Source organism: Spea bombifrons, chromosome 1 (assembly GCF_027358695.1).
Source record: "Spea bombifrons isolate aSpeBom1 chromosome 1, aSpeBom1.2.pri, whole genome shotgun sequence".
NCBI classification, from domain to species: domain Eukaryota; kingdom Metazoa; phylum Chordata; class Amphibia; order Anura; family Pelobatidae; genus Spea; species Spea bombifrons.
This window is the reverse complement of record NC_071087.1, coordinates 48,606,213-48,623,903: the sequence shown is the minus strand read 5'-3', so window position 1 is coordinate 48,623,903 and position 17,691 is coordinate 48,606,213. Positions and strand designations below refer to the sequence as shown.

The window sequence follows — 17,691 nt, the reverse complement described above, 5'->3', positions numbered from 1 at the left end:
TCAAGACAAACAATGCATTTCTAATTAATGTTGCTCTAAGGTAAGAATTTGTGATTAAGCTGTAAAAAATTACTTGTATCTTATATGACAGTTAAATGGTAAAGTACAAAAACACATTTTCACTTATAAATATATATATTATATATATATGTGTGTGTATATATATATATATATTTTTTTATTATTATTATTATTTTTATATATATATATATATATATATATATATATTATTTGGGAAGCTATTTCTCATCTTTAAAATAGTGTTTCTTTGATTCTTTAAGTTCTGTTTATATATATATACATATATATATATATATATATATATATATATATTTTAAAGAAAAATAATGTATACTTACACTTTAGCCCCAGTGTTCTCTGGCTCTAAAACAAGATACATCATCAGACATTAGCATTGTAAAAATAAAAAGTGTCTGGGTGATAATATTAAAGGAGTAGTCTAGTCTCCAAAAATAGTATTTTTATATTTTTGGCATAATTACTCAATAGTTTCTATTATCACCTAATTTATGACTCCAACTCTTATTTCCATGTTAAATGCACATGCCTTTTGTACACAATTAGAACTTTCAAAGCTACACAGGTTCTAAACCTGAAACTATTCTTGACCTCCTGCCACATAGTCTCCTCCCCCTATTTGTCCTTAGTGCCCTGGTGGGTAAGTGCATGGTCCACAAGACAATGTCTTCTGGACTAGAGGGAGGGAGCCTGGAACTGTTTAAATCTGTTCTAGTGTGTGGTTTTGTTTAGTACTGAAGTACTTAAATCTAGGGTATGCCCCTTCTCCATTTCTCTGTGATGCCAATGTGTACCAGGATCTGGGCACCGTTGTTAAGTTGATGTTCATCACTCATCATACTTATCATGTCAAACAACTCTTTCATCTTCATTTCCCGCTTCTACTTCTTTACTCCATAGTTTTTTAATTCTGACCTTCTATTCCTGACATTTTCGGCTGAATCTTCCTATCAAACTCCTGATATCTCAACAAGCCCTGTGATCTAAACAGATACCCCAGCAACGAAAGCTGATGACTTTTGCTCTCTAATAATTATTTATAGGGACAACACTATGCATTAATTTACAGTAATTAGTTTTTTAAATCACAGAAAAAAATCTTCTTACCTTGGGGCTTTTTCTGACATATCTTGTAAAGAAATATCAAGACGACAAAAATGATTACAGCCACAACACATCCCACTCCTATCAATAGTCCTGCAGACAAAAGATAAATTGTACTGCCTTAAAACCGCTTCCTAATTTGCTACCAGGAGGAAATGTACACTGTGTTTTTCAGAAGGGCATGGGGCAGCATGGGCACCCTGACTGATCTGCGGCTATGCAGCCCCATACACAACAAACTGCGTTTGTATGTATGTTTGTATATATATTTATGTATATGAGCATGGATGTGTAATTGTGTGTGTGTGAACATGTATGTGTAAGTGGGGTGAGATTGAGTCCATGTTAGAATGAATATGTACCCGTGTGTTAGTGAGTATGAGTAAGTGTATGAAAAGTGTGTTTACATATGTGTGCCAAAGTGTATGTTGGAAGGCGGCAAGGGGCAAAGAAGGCACAGACAATTGTTTGGGGGCAATGATGGCACAGATAAGCTGTTTGAAGGCAATGATGGCAAAGACTAGCTATTTGAGGGCAATGAAGGCACAAATCAGTTGTTTGGGGCAAAGGAACTCACAAGTTGTTTGGGGCAAATGTGGCACTGTCGGACATGTTTATTGGTGAAGTTGGGGGCCTCAGGTGTAACTGTTGTTTCTAGTTACACCCCTGAAATTGACTTTACTTACCCTTGCGATTTAAAGTTGGCGATTCCTCTGGTTTGAGTTCTTTTTCAGGATTAAATGAAGGGTCTAAAACAAAGACATGGGAGCTTATATTATGTGGGTATCCAAACTACATTCTTACAGTCACATATTTTCTCAGTAAAGATTTGTATGGTGTTATCGCTTTTTTTTTCTAGACTAGCAGAAGAAACGCAATAAAGGCACACATCTTCTGTCCCACAAATTGATTAGCAGGAACATTTAATCGATAGTACATGGAATAGTAGATTGACGCCCTCAAAAGGTTTAAGGAATGTTTTTTTTACAGTACAGACTTTGTCCAAATAGAAAATAGTTTCTAAAGAAAAGATGACCAAATAGTAAAAAGCCATGCAATGACAACACCTTATTAAGAGTATTTTGTAAATCTGTAACAAAATGGTGACCAAAATTTGAGTTTGTGATTGTCTTACCTGTTTTCCCACTATCACCACGCTCTGACTCAATTGTGCTTTGTGTCGCTAAGTCTGTGCTTGAAGGCCGGGTCACTAAGGAAACAAATATAAAACATCATAATAAAGTGGTAATTTAGTTTATTTTAATATTGTAAAAATTAATATGCTAAGCAATAGATTAAGTTATTAAGAATGTTCTTTGGAGATCTTGCCCTGGCTGCTATACAGGGCATTAGCTTTGCTACGGAGACACCGTAGCTATGCAGCAAATAATCAATTAAAGAGATCATCTTCAGGTATGCAATACCTGCCATGATGCCTATATTATAGTCACACCTTATTCCTTTCCTTGCTTTGTTATTAAGCTACCTTCAATGTACCTGTTTCCTGAAGCTCCTGTTTGCTGTTGATATTATACAGTATTTGTGCTTTGACCTCCAGCCTGTTTCCTCAACCTAGAACCACAGCCGCCAGTCCTTACCTTTGCTACGATTTGGATAAATCTTTTGGCTCTCCCTTTTGCACTGCGTCTTTACTACCAAACTAATTCACTGCCTCCACAATTTCTATATCCAACTGCTTGGAACAGTGTTTTTGTTTGCTCTTGTGTGCGGCTACCTCTCCTGCTTCTGGACATTATCACATGAGGTAAGAGACTCCGCCATTACAAAATGCCTAAGCCACTACATGGAGCCTGGAGGGCTACTCGTCATCCTTGCCGCACTCACACAACGGCCCTTAATTAATCCATCCAGGATCTGCAAGCCGGGCAGATCCAAGTCTATAATCAAATCTAGGCCCGGCAACCTGCACCCCAGCATTGACTATACGCAAAACTGGAAAAGTGTGTATTTGACATTGATTCAATCGACTTCCTAGGATACATCATAACATCTCACAGTCTACAAATGGACCCCTATAAAGTTGCTGCCATCCACAAACAAAACAAAAAAATCATAGGAGACTTTTCCATCCTGCCTCTAACCTGTATAACCAGACAGACAGAAAGTGGTTGATAGAAGCCCAACATGCCTTTTGACAAACTCCTCTTTACTATGGCTCCCATTCTCACCCTACTGGATTCTGAAAAACATTATGTAGTTGAGGTAGACAACACAGCAGCAAAGAGCAGGGATTAAACAACTCCATCCTGTGGTGTTTTACTTTAAAAGACTAACACCATCAGAAAGAAATGTCAATGTTAGTGAAAAAGAATAACTGACAATAAAACAGACTATGGAGGAGTGGCAACATCTCATAGAGGGAGCTAAATACCCTAAAATTATATATATACTGATCATCAGAACCTGGAATACCTTCAGTCTGCTAAACACCTTAGCCCCTGACAAGCCAGATGGGCTTTTTTTGTTGCTTCCATATGCCAGGTAACAAAAATTATATCTCATCCATGAAGATGCCATTTCCGAATTACCCAGTTCCTCTCATATCCTTTTACCTAACATAGCCACTGCTGCTGAATTTTCAAGTAACCTAAAACACCAGACTAAACAAGAGGCTTAGCCTCCCTCCATTTCTTTGGTACCACATGATGGAATGCTTCTATGTAAGGATAAAATATACGCTCCTCTTGCCGTCCATCAGAAGATAATACAAGATCCCCACGACTCTAGTAAGGCGCTGTGGATATAAAAAGACTGTTGATATAATTTCAAGAACATTCTGGTGGCACTCTCTGCTATTTGACATAGAACATTATAGAAAGGTCTGTTCCATATGTGCTTGCTCTAAGGTACCTAGAGTTGAACCACCAGGTTTCGATCCCTTCTTGACCATGGTCAGCCTGATCCATGCATTTCATTGTTGATCTACCTCCTCTCAAGCAGTATACAACTATGGTGGTAGTTGATTGCCTCACCAAAATTGCTTATTTCATACCAACTGAAAAACTACCCGCAGCCTCCACCAGAGCCTCCTTGTTTATTCAACATGTTTTCAGATTACACGGATTACTTGAGACCATAGTATCTGACAGAGGCACACAGATCAAAATTCTGGACTGCTTTTTGTCAAGTCTTACACATCAAAAAAGACCCAGATCATTTGATTTTGGATGGAAAGCTCTGGATAGACTGAACGAACCCTCTTAAAAAAAAAACAATGACAAGGTCTGGTTATTTTCTTAAATCTAAAGATGTCCTGTCCAAAGAGGAAACCAGGGCCTACAAACATCATGTCAGGACTTGGGTAGGAGCCCAATTGCATAGGATACCTGGGGTTCTGTCTGTACCCCACGTTGCATGGTATCGGACAGAAAGGTTCAGACAGGGTAAGAGAAAACACACACAAAAGGCTGCATATTTAGGAAACAGACTATATTGGAGTTTGCTGGCTAAACAGGTAATACAAACATGACTTGTTTATACAGCAGAACAAGGCACGAATAGGATCCAGGCTGTAGCTAACACACAAGTTGGAAAGTCTCTTGACAAGGTGCTGTGGCTGGGAACACAGCTGAAGTCTTCTGAGGAACCTCCGATTCGGAACAGGGGACAGGCACCTAGGACAGCACTCTTTAGCCAGATTGGTGGAGGCCTGTTCTCTGTCGCTAATTAGCTCCCGCGACCCGGAGGATTCGGGTCTTGACCAGGAGAACCGGAGAAGCAGTGCTCACCTGGCAATCTCCGGGTCAAACCCGGAGTGTTACCAGGTATGCTGATAAACAGTGTGGCATGACGCATTACATGAAGGAAAAGGCAAATGGGGCTTGGCTTGGGAAGAACTTGATAACAAAATTAGGATAGACTAAAATGGAAACATTTCCATATTCTGCATATTCTGTGTAACTACTAAGAGGAACACATTAGGTTTCTTATATTTTTTGAAAAGGCAAAAAAATTTATTAAATTATTATACCCCCCCCCATAGGTTACTGTAAAAAAGTTTTAAGATTTTTCTTAGCTTTTTCAGGACATGATGAAAGTAAACTGTGCTAAAATATATCCATTTTGAGGTGGGAGAAATCCTAGACCTTGAAAAAAAGATTTTCAGACAGATGGACATTTCAGAGTGACATAGTCACATTTATTGCCATTGTGTGCATTTCTTCTGCAATAATTACTTTGCTGGGCTAGAAATTTTCTCATTAGATAGCTGCTGATAAATGTCCAGACTTAGACACATAAAAAGCCTGGTTGATCATTTAGCACGGTCTCTACTCCAGAATATAAGAGAAATGTTATTGATCTCCTTGAATGTCTTTAAATGCCTAAATTTAAATATTCTGAATAAACAACTACATTTCTCCAAATTGCTTGATATAGTATGTTAGGTTTTGTGAAAATCACGCAATAAAGACAAAAGCAAAATTAATTGACCAAATGTTCATATATTTGACTGTTTTTATGCTCCCATGAAAAAAAAAACTGGCATAAAATAACGATGACTCAGTAGTAACTATGTTAGGCTAGAAGTAGCAATTAAACACAATTCTGCTTTGTAAAGAGATCTGCAACTTTATAAAAATACATAAACACCCTTTCTAAATAGACATCATTATCTTTTGACATGAAAAAGGAGAAACAATTTCATCAAGTGTGATGCAATTATAAAAACATTGTGTACAATCTGTGCAGTTGGGACAGCTATTTTTCCCAATAACCTTGGGCATAGCACAACAATTTTATTTTTGAACTAGAAAAGCAGCATTTGACTGTTAAAGAGTAGGCGTTAAAAAGAAAAACAATCTTTTTAACTAAAGCTAATTCACTGACGATGTGTGAATACATTTTGATACAGGAATTAAATATATTTTTGTTCTTTTATTGTTGGTAAAGATGATTAGACTTTTTTTTTACAAGAATATATCATTTTGTAGATATATAGCATTAACAGCAGATATCAGTACAATGCTCTAGAAAGCAGAACAACTATAGAAGTTCACACGTTGCAGTTGCATCTGGGAATTTCTCAATTCTCATTTAATTTTGTGCTTAGCAGCTCTGCAACCTCTGGAATACCCCTACATTAGGTAGTACAAAATACTGGAAAAATAGGCTTTGGTGTTATACCCTACATCTTTTCTCTCTGAAAAATGCAGCATCCAAAGAGATCAAGGTGCTTTGGAAGCACAGACCATCTGGGTTACCAGCTAAACCACACCGTAGATCATCATGCAATTCACAGAGAAAAAGTTCCTTTGGTTCAGAAAGCAAAATTCTGATTCAGTTTCCACAAAAACATTGTCAACATTTCCTGTAATTGGCAAATTAAATAAAAAAATGTTACGGGAATATGTTTAATTTCAAAAACTATAACAATGAATCTGTAATCTGAGTCCAAGAGACACTGGGGTTTATTCACTTAAGAGATAATTTACAGAAAAGCAAATCAGTCTCGTTTTGTGGATTCCTTACAAGTGCAGCGCCTTCAATTGATCTAGCACAGTTATTTCATATGTTATTGAAATATACGTTGGTACTTCTTGTAGAGTTTATTTATTTATTTGCAGCCTTATTGTACATTTTGGGGTTGGTGGTCCGTTTTGAGTTTTATTTGCACATCTCCAGTATGTTTTGCTTTACTGAATCTACAATATTAAAATATAATAATAAAAAGAGAAAAGAAAACCGTTTAAAGATGCTTTCAAATGGGTCGTACCTAATGAAGTGGCCAGTGAGTGTATATATGACTGCCTCACAGCATGCTGAAGATTCCTATTGAAATGCCATGACAGCACACAGCCCATAAAGGGGCATATTATCTGGAAAACATAAGTCGTGATTTACACTTGGTATTACCCTATCCAAACTATATAGGGATTGTAACCTGTTTGCTATAGATTATATTTATATAAATTAGCACACCTCAAAACATCCCAGGTTAGGCTACATGGACCTCTCCCTTTTCTGGTGAATTGCTTTATGAAGGGATAAGTCTTGCTGCATATACTGGTGGGGCTAGTCACAGGCCAACTTTAGTAAGTGGGGAGTGAAATGGGCATAGGGAAGAGTAGGCAGAGTTGTAGACACACTTACAAGTCCATTTTATGTGCTACAACTTTTGTCCTCACAAACATTCAGCGCCAGTCTTGGATTGTCTTTTAGTTTTTGGAGCCCTTTTAATAAAAAAGTTACCGACTTGTACAACGAATGTTAGCTGGCAGAAGAAAGATCATGTGAAAGGCTCTCTGTAAAAAGTTGTGTTTTCTACATTAGGTTAGAGTAGTAGTTGCTAGATAACAATGTTACGGTACAGGTCAATGTTATTTTATTCCTAAATTCCTAATTAGTTGGTTCACTTAATTAAATGAAAATATAGATAGTTTTAAGGACTTATATATTATTATTATGTGACAATAAAATATCATTACTTGTGCTGAAAAGAGTCCCTATCAATAACATGGGAGGCTTTACTACTTACTGGTATTATCTAAAAAGAAATGAGCTGCTCTGAATAGCTTAATTGCTTTTTGATGAGTAATGTGTGTAAAAGCTATTTATCAGCCAGTTGTTAACAAGCCATGTCTTCAGTGAACAGGAAATAATGAAACATTCATGTTTGTTAAATGGATATATTTTGGAGACGTCTTGTTTTTTGCAATTGCGTCCAATTAGGCTAATAATTAGAAGTCATATTTTGGGCACAATCAGCAAATATTATATAAAAGCATCTATGAGGCACAATTATTTAGGATTCCGTGACACTATATCGCCATATATTGCTAAGCCTGCCACTACATTAATGTTCCCCAATATAGCCATGTTATATAACACTTACTAAAGTTGGGGTACTTTGACATAGTGGTGAGCTATGCAAAATATGACCACATAGTGTGATGAAATCCCTAATAATTAAACCTTGCCCATATGCATGACTAACCTTGTCCCCTGATTGCAGAAACACAATAGATAGGGAGCCCCAGGCAGTGCTGGGAAGTTTCCAGATATGATTATCTATGCCAGGCAAGTAGGTACGCTCTGCCAAATGACCAGCAACAAAGACAACCCAAAAGTGCATCTTTCACACAGTTTAGCCCAACATGCTCAATAAACACTGGTTAACCTAACAATACATACCGTATTTGCTCGATTATAAGATGAGGTTTTTTTCAGAGCAAATGCTAAGATCCAGATCCCCTGCAGCGCTGCATGGGACCTGGATCCTCCTGTCTTATGGCCCCCATTTAGCACCCCCCAAACTTACTGGTGCTTCTGACTCCCCGGTTATGTAGCCGGAGCAATGTATAGACGTCTACACGATTCGCAAAGACAACTTCCGCTGCAGCCGGAAGGAGGTGCGGTTAGCAGCGAGAGTTTCTGCGTCCATCGCGCAGACCTTCCCCGCCTGTCAGAGATCAGAGTTCTCTCTGAAAGTCGGGGAAGGTCTGCGCGATCGACGCCTCCAGGTCCTGCAGTGTCTTTGGTGGCTTGATGATATTATGGTCAGGAGACTGTGATGGCCACTCCAGAACCTTCACCTTTTTCTGCTGTAACCACTGGAGGGTCAACTTGGCCTTGTGCTTACGGTCATTGTCGTTTTGGAAAGTCCAAGAGCATCCCATACACAGCTTCTCTGCAGAAAAATTGTATGCCAGTACTTTCTGATAACATGCTGCATTCATCTTGACATCAGTTTTCAGAGTCCCTGAGCCTTTGAGCTCACCCCCCCCAAAAAAAACCATCAGTGAGCCACCACCATGTGGGGATGCCAGTGGGGATGGTATTCTTTTCACTACAGGCCTTGTTGACCCCTCTCAAAACAGAGCGCTTATGGTTGTGACCATAACGCTCTATTTTGGTGTCACCACTCCCAGTAGCGTACCTAGCGGGGGACGGTCCGCCCTAGATCCCGCTCGTCAAGGGGGTGCCACGAGCTAGGGTGACCACATGTCCCGGATTGCCGGCAACCTCTCAATGCCCCTCAGACACCTTCGCGAGGCCTCTAACGCCGTTGTGGTGCCGGCATGTCATGCTGAGCGCCGAAATATGACGTCATATTTCGGCGCTCAGCAGTGAAGCAGCGCAGCGCCAGAGCAGGAAGCAGCGGCAGAGCAGGAAGACGGAGGCGTCGTGCTCCCACCGCAGGACTTCTGGATTATAAGTCCAAAACCTTTAACTACAAAGGGGGAGAGGGGGTAGATAGGAGGGAAGGGGAGAGGGGGGTAGATAGGAGGGAGAGGGGGTAGATAGGAGGGAGGGGGAGAGGGGGAAGATAGGAGGGGGAGAGGGGGAGGGAAGGAGGGAGGGGGTAGATAGTGAGGAGGGATTGAGGAGGGAAGAAGAGAGGGAGGGGGTAGATAGGAAGGAGGGAGGGGGTAGATAGTGAGGAGGGAGGCTTTGGCTTTTTTGTTAAACAAAGGGCTTCTAACGAATGGATGTCAAACAGAGATTCAGTTTAATACGTTTTTTGTTACTATGATTTTCTGTGCCTAGGTTTAGCAGATGAAAAATCTACTAGGTTATTAAGTAAAGTGATTGTTGTATACTCAATGTTTCTGCAGATTGGAATTGGAATTGAAATTTAGGAGTATAGGGAATAAAGTGTTCTTTAAATTAATACAACATACAGGAGTCTTTGAGGTTGGGTAATAGACTTGCAAACCATGTGCACAAGCAGTCACTTGAAACTGTTTTGCTTTGTCAATGGAAATATGTCATTTCTTCACTTTTTGTGCTACAAATTGCCATGCTGACTAATGTCCCTGTCTGTCTCTACTAAAACCAGAAAGTGTAATCACATGCTCTGTAGCACTCTCATTGAAGTCCAATGGGAGCTGGGCTCTCATTTAAATCAATGGGAGTTGTAGCAACCAGTCATATAAATACCAGGGTTCAGCAACCAATATTCTCTTTGGTTTCAGTGGAAACTCCAATTGAGTGCAATAGCTACTGAGCAAAAAGCATACTTAAGTAAGCTTTTTGGTTTTCAGTAAAGGCAACCAGAAGGAGGCCGAAAATGACAATTTGGCGTGTGAATAAGGCTGGAGTGCTTTTACTGGATTAGGCTGAAGAACACCATGGATCCATATCCGGGTAGATAGTGAGGAGGGAGGGGGGAGAGGGGGGTAGATAGTGAGGAGGGAGGGGGGAGAGGGGGGGTAGATAGTGAGGAGGGAGGGGGAGAGGGGGGTAGATAGTGAGGAAGGAGGGGGGTAGATAGTGAGGAAGGAGGGGGTAGATAGTGAGGAGGGAGGGGGTAGATAGTGAGGAAGGAGGGGGGTAGATAGTGAGGAGGGAGGGAGGGGGGTAGATAGTGAGGAGGGAGGGGATAGATAGTGAGAAGGGGGGGTAGATAGTGAGAAGAGAGGGTGGTAGATAGTGAGAAGAGAAGGGGTAGATAGTGAGAAGGGAGGAAGAGGTGGGGTAGTTAGTGAGAAGGGGTAGAAAAGGGGGAAAGGTAGATAGTGAGAATGATGGAGAGAATCAATGTGTGGATGAATTGTCTGAATGAGGGAGATAAATAATGAGTTTGTGAGAATGCATTAATGAATGTGTAAATTTGTATGAATGAGAGAGAATAAATGATTGTGTGAATTAATTATGTGAATGAAAGTGTGAATTAGTGAGTGACCGTTAAAGTGTTTGTGTGTATGATAGATGTATAATTGATTTGTGGAAAGGCAAAGATGGCACAAGCAGGATGTTTGAGCCTTGGGGACCAAGATGACACAGGCAGGGTGTTTATGGGACAAAGATGGCACAGGCCGGGCTGTTTGGGGACAAAGTTGACTCATGTTGGGCCGTTTGGGGACAAAGATGGTAAATCCTATGTGTAATCTGGCAGCTGGTCAGGTTCTATGTGGGCAGTGTGGACGCCAGAGCTGGCTTTGGGTTGTGCAACCTATCATCTATGCCCGTAGTTTTATCTCTTGCTGTGTTTCCATACATTATTATTGTATATCTGCAAATATAGGATTTGTATGTCTGATTCTATGCCTCCAGTGCTGAGTTCACATGTGAACAATAATAATAACAATATTTATATATATATATATATATATATATATATATATATATATATATAATATAAAATTGCCAACAGCAATCACACTCCTATCATGCCAAGTCAGCTAGTACATGCTGGATTCTGGGTATGCCTGGGCATGATAGGAATGTGATTGATGTTAACAATCATATATATATATATATATATATAAAATATATTAATATTGTTATTGAATTTTTTGTCCTATTTTTCTGTGTTACTTACTTTAAATAAAAGTGTGAGATTTTTTTTATGGTGGGGGCTCATATTTGGTTTCGAACAGGTACATGCTGGATTTTCGGTTTCAGTCCAGAATTTTCGTTTCGGTGCGTCCCTAACCCAGACAATGAAGTGGTAGGCCTACACCACATCAATGTTTGGGTTAGTATATAGTGATAGGAGTTATGCTGCACTATTATCAGTTTCTGGCTCAATGTATAGTGATAGGGATTACGCTGTACCACCGTCAATGTCTGCCTGAGTATATAGTGTTAGGTGTTATGCTGTACCCCCGTCAATGTCGGCCTCAGTATATAGTGATAGGTGTCATGCTGTACCCCCATCAATATCTGCCTCAGTATATAGTGATAGGTGTAATGCTGTACCACCGTCAATGTCTGCCTCAGTATATAGTGGTAGGTGTTATGCTGTAACACCATCAATGTCTGCCTCAGTATATAATGATAACGGTAATGCTGTACCACCTTCAATGTCTGCACCAGTATAAAATGATAGAAGCTATGCAGTTTTGAAGTGTTTGTGGGGGGGGGGTGTTGCCACATACAGGATCCGCCCCAGGTGCCAATTACTCTAGGTACGCCCCTGACCACTGACCACCACAAGGAAAATTATTTCATTTGTCTCAGGACCACTAATTTCTGGGCAGCAAATATATTCCTTGGAAAAAGGGGTTCCACTGACAATCTTCTTACTGAGATAAACTTGAAATGCTATTCAATTTTTTTTTTTTTAAATCTTGTCATTATTGAAGTGAAAATATTTATTTTGTAAGCCAAAATAGTGCTTGCCAGAGACTGGATTTTTTGGCTGCTTTTTTGGTGTGTTTTTGCATTTTGGACATTGTATTTGGGTGGCATCAATAATCTGTTCCTTTCATTTAGAAATGTTCAATATACATTATCTATATATCTATATAAGAATTGTTGCTCTTTTATTTCTCATATTGTTCATTAAAATTGGACTGTCTAGTTTCTCAACTATTGCAGGAAAAGAATGAGCACTAAATGTAACAAAGTAATCAGCAATTTGACGTATAGGGTACATAATCAACTAGCATGTGCTAAGTGTTCAATCATATATACACACATAGCGCATGTATCTTAGTAAAACCTCACAATGCATGCTAGTTTCAACTTTAAAAAAACCTTGATCTGTCTTCAAAACAGATCAAGGCTAACCTTTTTGCAACCATTTAGGATAAATGTTATCAAACAATTAGATTAAATTAATCTACACTTGCCATAAAAATGTGTCCAGATCCCCTTGATACAAACCAAAATACATACAAGTCAAAGGTGACTAAATTGTTTAATTACATTTCTGGGATGTTTGACAGCAACTTGCTCCAATTTATCCAATTTACAATGATTCACTTGTCGGAGGTTCATGCCAATCTTCTTACTGACACAGTAAAGGTTTTTTAAAAATAATCCTTGTAATTCTGGCACTAATGTAAATTGGAGATTCTTATATTTATTTTTCTCTAATGTCCCCTAATTGTTATCATTATTGTTAATAGTAGTAGAAATTATTACATTATATGCATATGAAGTACACAAACTACACTAACAATAAAATAGTTACATATATTAAATCTCTTCTTTTAATAAAAGGATTTATATGTTTATGTTAAATGTGTTTAGATGAATCTAGTTTTACCTTTTAACTATCAACATAGATAGACGGTGTTGGTTTTTTACCTGCAGACTGTGTCTTAGAAAAACTACCAGAAGATAAGGTTGATGAAACATGTCTGGTTGCATCTGTTGAGATTGACACTGTAGTGTTGACAGTTGTTGGAAGAGTTTTGTTGCCTAAAAAGAAAGTTGAGGTTTGTTATTTTGAGAAGTGAAATATTGCAGATGTTCAAGTAAAATACAGTAAGATAAAGCAACAGTTACATAAATGTTTCAGGTATAAAATCTGAGCAAGAAAGATGACATTTGCAATGGCTCGTGTGCTTGAACATTTACAAGGGCTTCAATTTTGTATTTTCTTGCAAATTTTTAATTTGTGTGAGTACAGATGTCATATTTCACATTTTCTGCTAAAATATTTTAAATAATGCTACAATAAAACAGGAAGACTTTTATGATGTGTTTGCCTACATTAAAGGTAAGATTCTAACTCAAACAAAAATAATTTACAAATAAAACAAATTGTAGAGCATCTTAAAATATATCATAAATGCATCAGGGAAGGATAGAGCTTTTTCAACTTTTGTATATTTCTATGTAAAGTATAGAAATGTGTATGAAATAATATATGAATCCCCTTTCCATCAAAATCAATTATGCAACAAATTGAAGTAATGAAATATACACCGATCAGCCATAACATTATGACCACCCGCCTAATACTGTGTAGGTCTCCCTTTTGCCGTTAAAACAACCCTGACCAGTCGAGGCATGGACTCCACTAGACCTCTGAAGGTGTGCTGTGGAATCTGGCACAAAAAGTTAGCAGCAGATCCTGTAGGTTGCGAGGTGGGGCCTCCATGAACACATCCGACAGATGCTCGATTGTATTGAGATCTAGGAAATTTGGGTCAACACTTGGGTCAACAATGAGTTCAAGGTCAACACCTTGAACTCATTGTTGCGTTCCTCAAAGCATTCCTAAACCATTATTGCTTTATGGCAGGGCGTATTATCCTGCAGAAAGAAGCCAATGCCATCAGGAAATGAAAGGGTGTACATGGTCTGCAACAATTCTTAGGTAGGTGGTACGCGTCAAAATAAGATCCACATGAATGGCAGGGCCCAAGGTTTCCCAGCAGAACATTGCCCAAAGCATCACACTGCCCTTGCCGGCTTGCCTTCTTCCCATAGCGCCCTGGTACTCTAGGTAAGCGACGCACCCGATTATCCACGTGATGTAAAAGAATATGTGACTCATCAGACCAGGCCACCTTCTTCCATTGCTCGGTGGTCTAGTTCTTATGCTCACATGCCATTATAGGCACTTTCGGCAGTGGCCTGGGGTCAGCATGGGCACCCTGACTGGTCTGCGGCTATGCAACCCCATACGCAACAAACTGTGATGCACTGTGTGATCTGACACCTTTCTTTCAGGCTGTGCCTTGGCTGCCCATGACCCTGTTCACTGCTTTTCCTTCCTTGGGCCACTTTTGATAGGTACTGACCACTGCAGACCGGGAACACCCCACAAGAGCTGCAGTTTTATAGATGCTCTGACCAAGTCGTCTAGCCATCACAATTTGACCCTTCTTAAAGTCAGATGCTTATGCTTGCCCATTTTTCCTGCGTCTAACACATTAACTTTGAGTACCCCACCCAGTGACAGGTGCCATGATAACAAGATAAATCAGTTTTATTCACTTCACCTGTCAGTGGTCATAATGTTATGGCTGATTGGTGTATATGGACAGACCTCCACGTGAATATGTAAATCTTTATTAAAAAATTAACACAATAATAAATAATACCCACTCAATAGAATCAATTTGTTAATTAAATGTATATAACAAATGATGTATAACTAATTGCTAAGGGGAATTTTATTTGTATTTTTTGTATATACCGTGTAATACCTTATGATTTATGTGACCATAGAAAACCTTACAATTTAAAAAAAAGAGTTTTCAGATCTTATCCAAGATGTTTATTGGCTAGGTTCGGTGACACATTTCAATAAAACTTTTCCAAATGTTCCATCTTTTAATACTCTTTTCATCACAACTTGTTTTTTATGTTTCTTACTTTTTTATTTGACAATTATATTAATGTTAAGACAAGGCATCAGTCTTCACATGGAATTTATATATTGGGAATTAAAATTTATAAACACAAAATGATGTGTCTCACCAGTAGGTTGAGTGACAAAACTTGTCGCTGTTACATTGAGATTGGTAAAATTTGTTGGGTGATTACCGCCTGAAACAAACAAAATTGCATTTTTTAGGTTAGAGAAGATTGACAACCATGTTATTACTGTGAGTATAGAGTAATATAGCTTTATGCTGTCCATCCAATAGAAGTATGCCATATAAGATTACAACTTTTACAATGTCTAGATATTGCCTTCAATATTAAAAGTAAACTCCATTATTTTTAATCCTTGTTGCAATAGATAAAAAAACTGACTGTAGCAGGTAGATTTAAATTCTGCCATTGCATCTGAGAAAGAGACCTATGAGGTCCTGAAAATTTATGTGACAATATATGTCGGCCCACTAAACGGTGTCACCTTTGACTTCTTTCAGATGAAAATGGTTTATTAGATAGCTAAAATAAAGACATTTAATGATGTGACAGACACGTTTTAATAGGAAAGTGAAAACACTTTATATATATATAAAACACTCTCATGACATATATATATATATATATCATGCCCCATCCAGGCTGCAGAGCTGCATATCTCTGGTTTTCCCTGTCTCGCTAGAGTTCCCCTGTCTCGCTACAGTTTCCATGTCTCGCTACTGTTCCCCCTTTGCTGTAATCCATTCCTGGATTTCCTTATGCTCTGTCCTGTACTTCTGTTTCTTTGATTCCAGTCCTGCTCTTAGCTTCAGCTCCTGTTTCCTTTATAAGGTGTGCTCCACCCATTTGTTATGTTTGTCTCAGTCTGCAGTCTAAAGGTATACCCTTCTCTGTTCTGTGTATAGATTTAATGTACCATGTACGTCTTGTCTGGTTATGTTTCTTGCTTGCCTCCCTATTCCTTGTTCTGTCCTCCATGTTCTACTGTTACTCTGCTAAGCTTCCCTACTCCCAGCCTGCAGCATCCTGCTCATTTCTCTGTTGTGCTATGTTTCATGCCTGCTGCAGGGTGACTGCAGGATATCACTTTGTTTTGTTCTGGACATCATCCGCTGATATGTCAGGGCCCTGACAAGTTAAGCTATTCAATAGTTACATTCCATAATTATTTGAAAGCATTAAAGAAAGAAAATACAGATTATCCATACCTTCAGTTGTGGAAAATGTTTGGGTAAGGGTTGTTGTCCCACGAGAAGGACGAGATGTAATTTCTGTAAATAAAAAACATACATTATTAATAAACATTTAGAGCTGTTAATACTGCTATTGATATATTCAATATATATTATGTATACCTATACACTATTATATATTTTCATGAAACTGAGGAATCTACTATATTTAAAAAAATATTTGATTTAAAGTGTGCTTTTAGTAATAGTAAGGGTTTTAATTTGCTAATTCTTTACATATAACAGGTATGCTGTTACACAGTTAACATTCTCATTATTGTAAATGGGAATTACATAGTTTATTCTTTAATCCATTTACTGTGGATTTCTCTATGGTTACTTATTTGCTTATTTTGGTAATGCACTTATCACACATTTCCTTTGTATGTAAACCACACCCCTGCTCTCTAGTGATGCACTTCCTGTATCATGGCTGCTTGTATCTGCCACATGTAACAGGGACACATGTATTCTGCATGCTAAGCTAGAAAAGCATCATCTTTTGACCACATAATACATTGATCCATTCATTCTGCTGTATTCCGTTGTTTGTTGTACAGAATAAACCAGGTCTTGGATGAAAACTGGTATTGGTGAGTTCAGCTATCTGATAAGGATTGTCCGCAGTGGTTATATCTGCTTATTAAGGCCAGGCATAGAGGTCTTACAAGGGATAGATCACTATCACAACAATCGGAGTCAGAATAACAGGTATTTAATAAGGTCTGATATTGAGTCACTAGTAACATTGTACAATGCAAAGGGACCACTTTCTCAAGCAGCTTTAAAACCCTTAAGTGGTTATATGGATGCCTCTCTAAGAAGGAAGGTGAGTTGCGCTCAATCCTCCCCTGAAATCCGATGTGTTTATGGACGTGCCCACCAAGGTTATGTTCGGCTGGTGGTTAGCATTGGTTTGGGATAGTGGAAGTTAGCTGTCGTCGTTGTTTGGACAAGGGGGGAAGGCGAGTACCTGTGCTTTGGACTGTTTGTTGGTGAGTGGCCCGAGAAGGACGGGGTTAAGTTCTGTTACTGTGTTGGACATGTTGATGAGTTTAATGAATTTGTATGTATTTGTTTATTTGTTATTTATTTGTTACTACATGCAGGTTGTTTATTGTATATCTATGTATTTATGTGGAAGTTATGTAATCATTTTTAGGCCAACACAGTTAAGATATGGTGTTTTTAATAAAGTGAGCTGTGGTCTGTTTTGGGGGTTATATTGGTGGTTGGGTGTTAGAGCACGGTACACACTACCTTCATACATGTTTATAATATATGCTAACCA

At 38.6% G+C, this 17,691-nt stretch overlaps 1 protein-coding gene across 2 annotated transcripts in view; it reads right to left on the bottom strand.

Annotated features, from left to right (window-relative positions):
• Nucleotides 1-17,691, bottom strand: part of EMCN (endomucin) — a 40,563-nt gene that overhangs the window by 1,861 nt on the left and 21,011 nt on the right. Inside the window, exons 4-10 of one of the 2 annotated variants that reach the window (XM_053461551.1) lie at nt 16,377-16,439; nt 15,271-15,339; nt 13,144-13,257; nt 2,279-2,353; nt 1,830-1,892; nt 1,147-1,236; nt 360-384 (exon numbers count right to left, since the gene is read on the bottom strand). In XM_053461551.1, coding sequence (XP_053317526.1) covers nt 360-384; nt 1,147-1,236; nt 1,830-1,892; nt 2,279-2,353; nt 13,144-13,257; nt 15,271-15,339; nt 16,377-16,439 — 499 coding nt within the window. The remainder of the gene's footprint in view (nt 1-359; nt 385-1,146; nt 1,237-1,829; nt 1,893-2,278; nt 2,354-13,143; nt 13,258-15,270; nt 15,340-16,376; nt 16,440-17,691) is intronic. The other variant, XM_053461552.1, reaches the window with a different exon arrangement.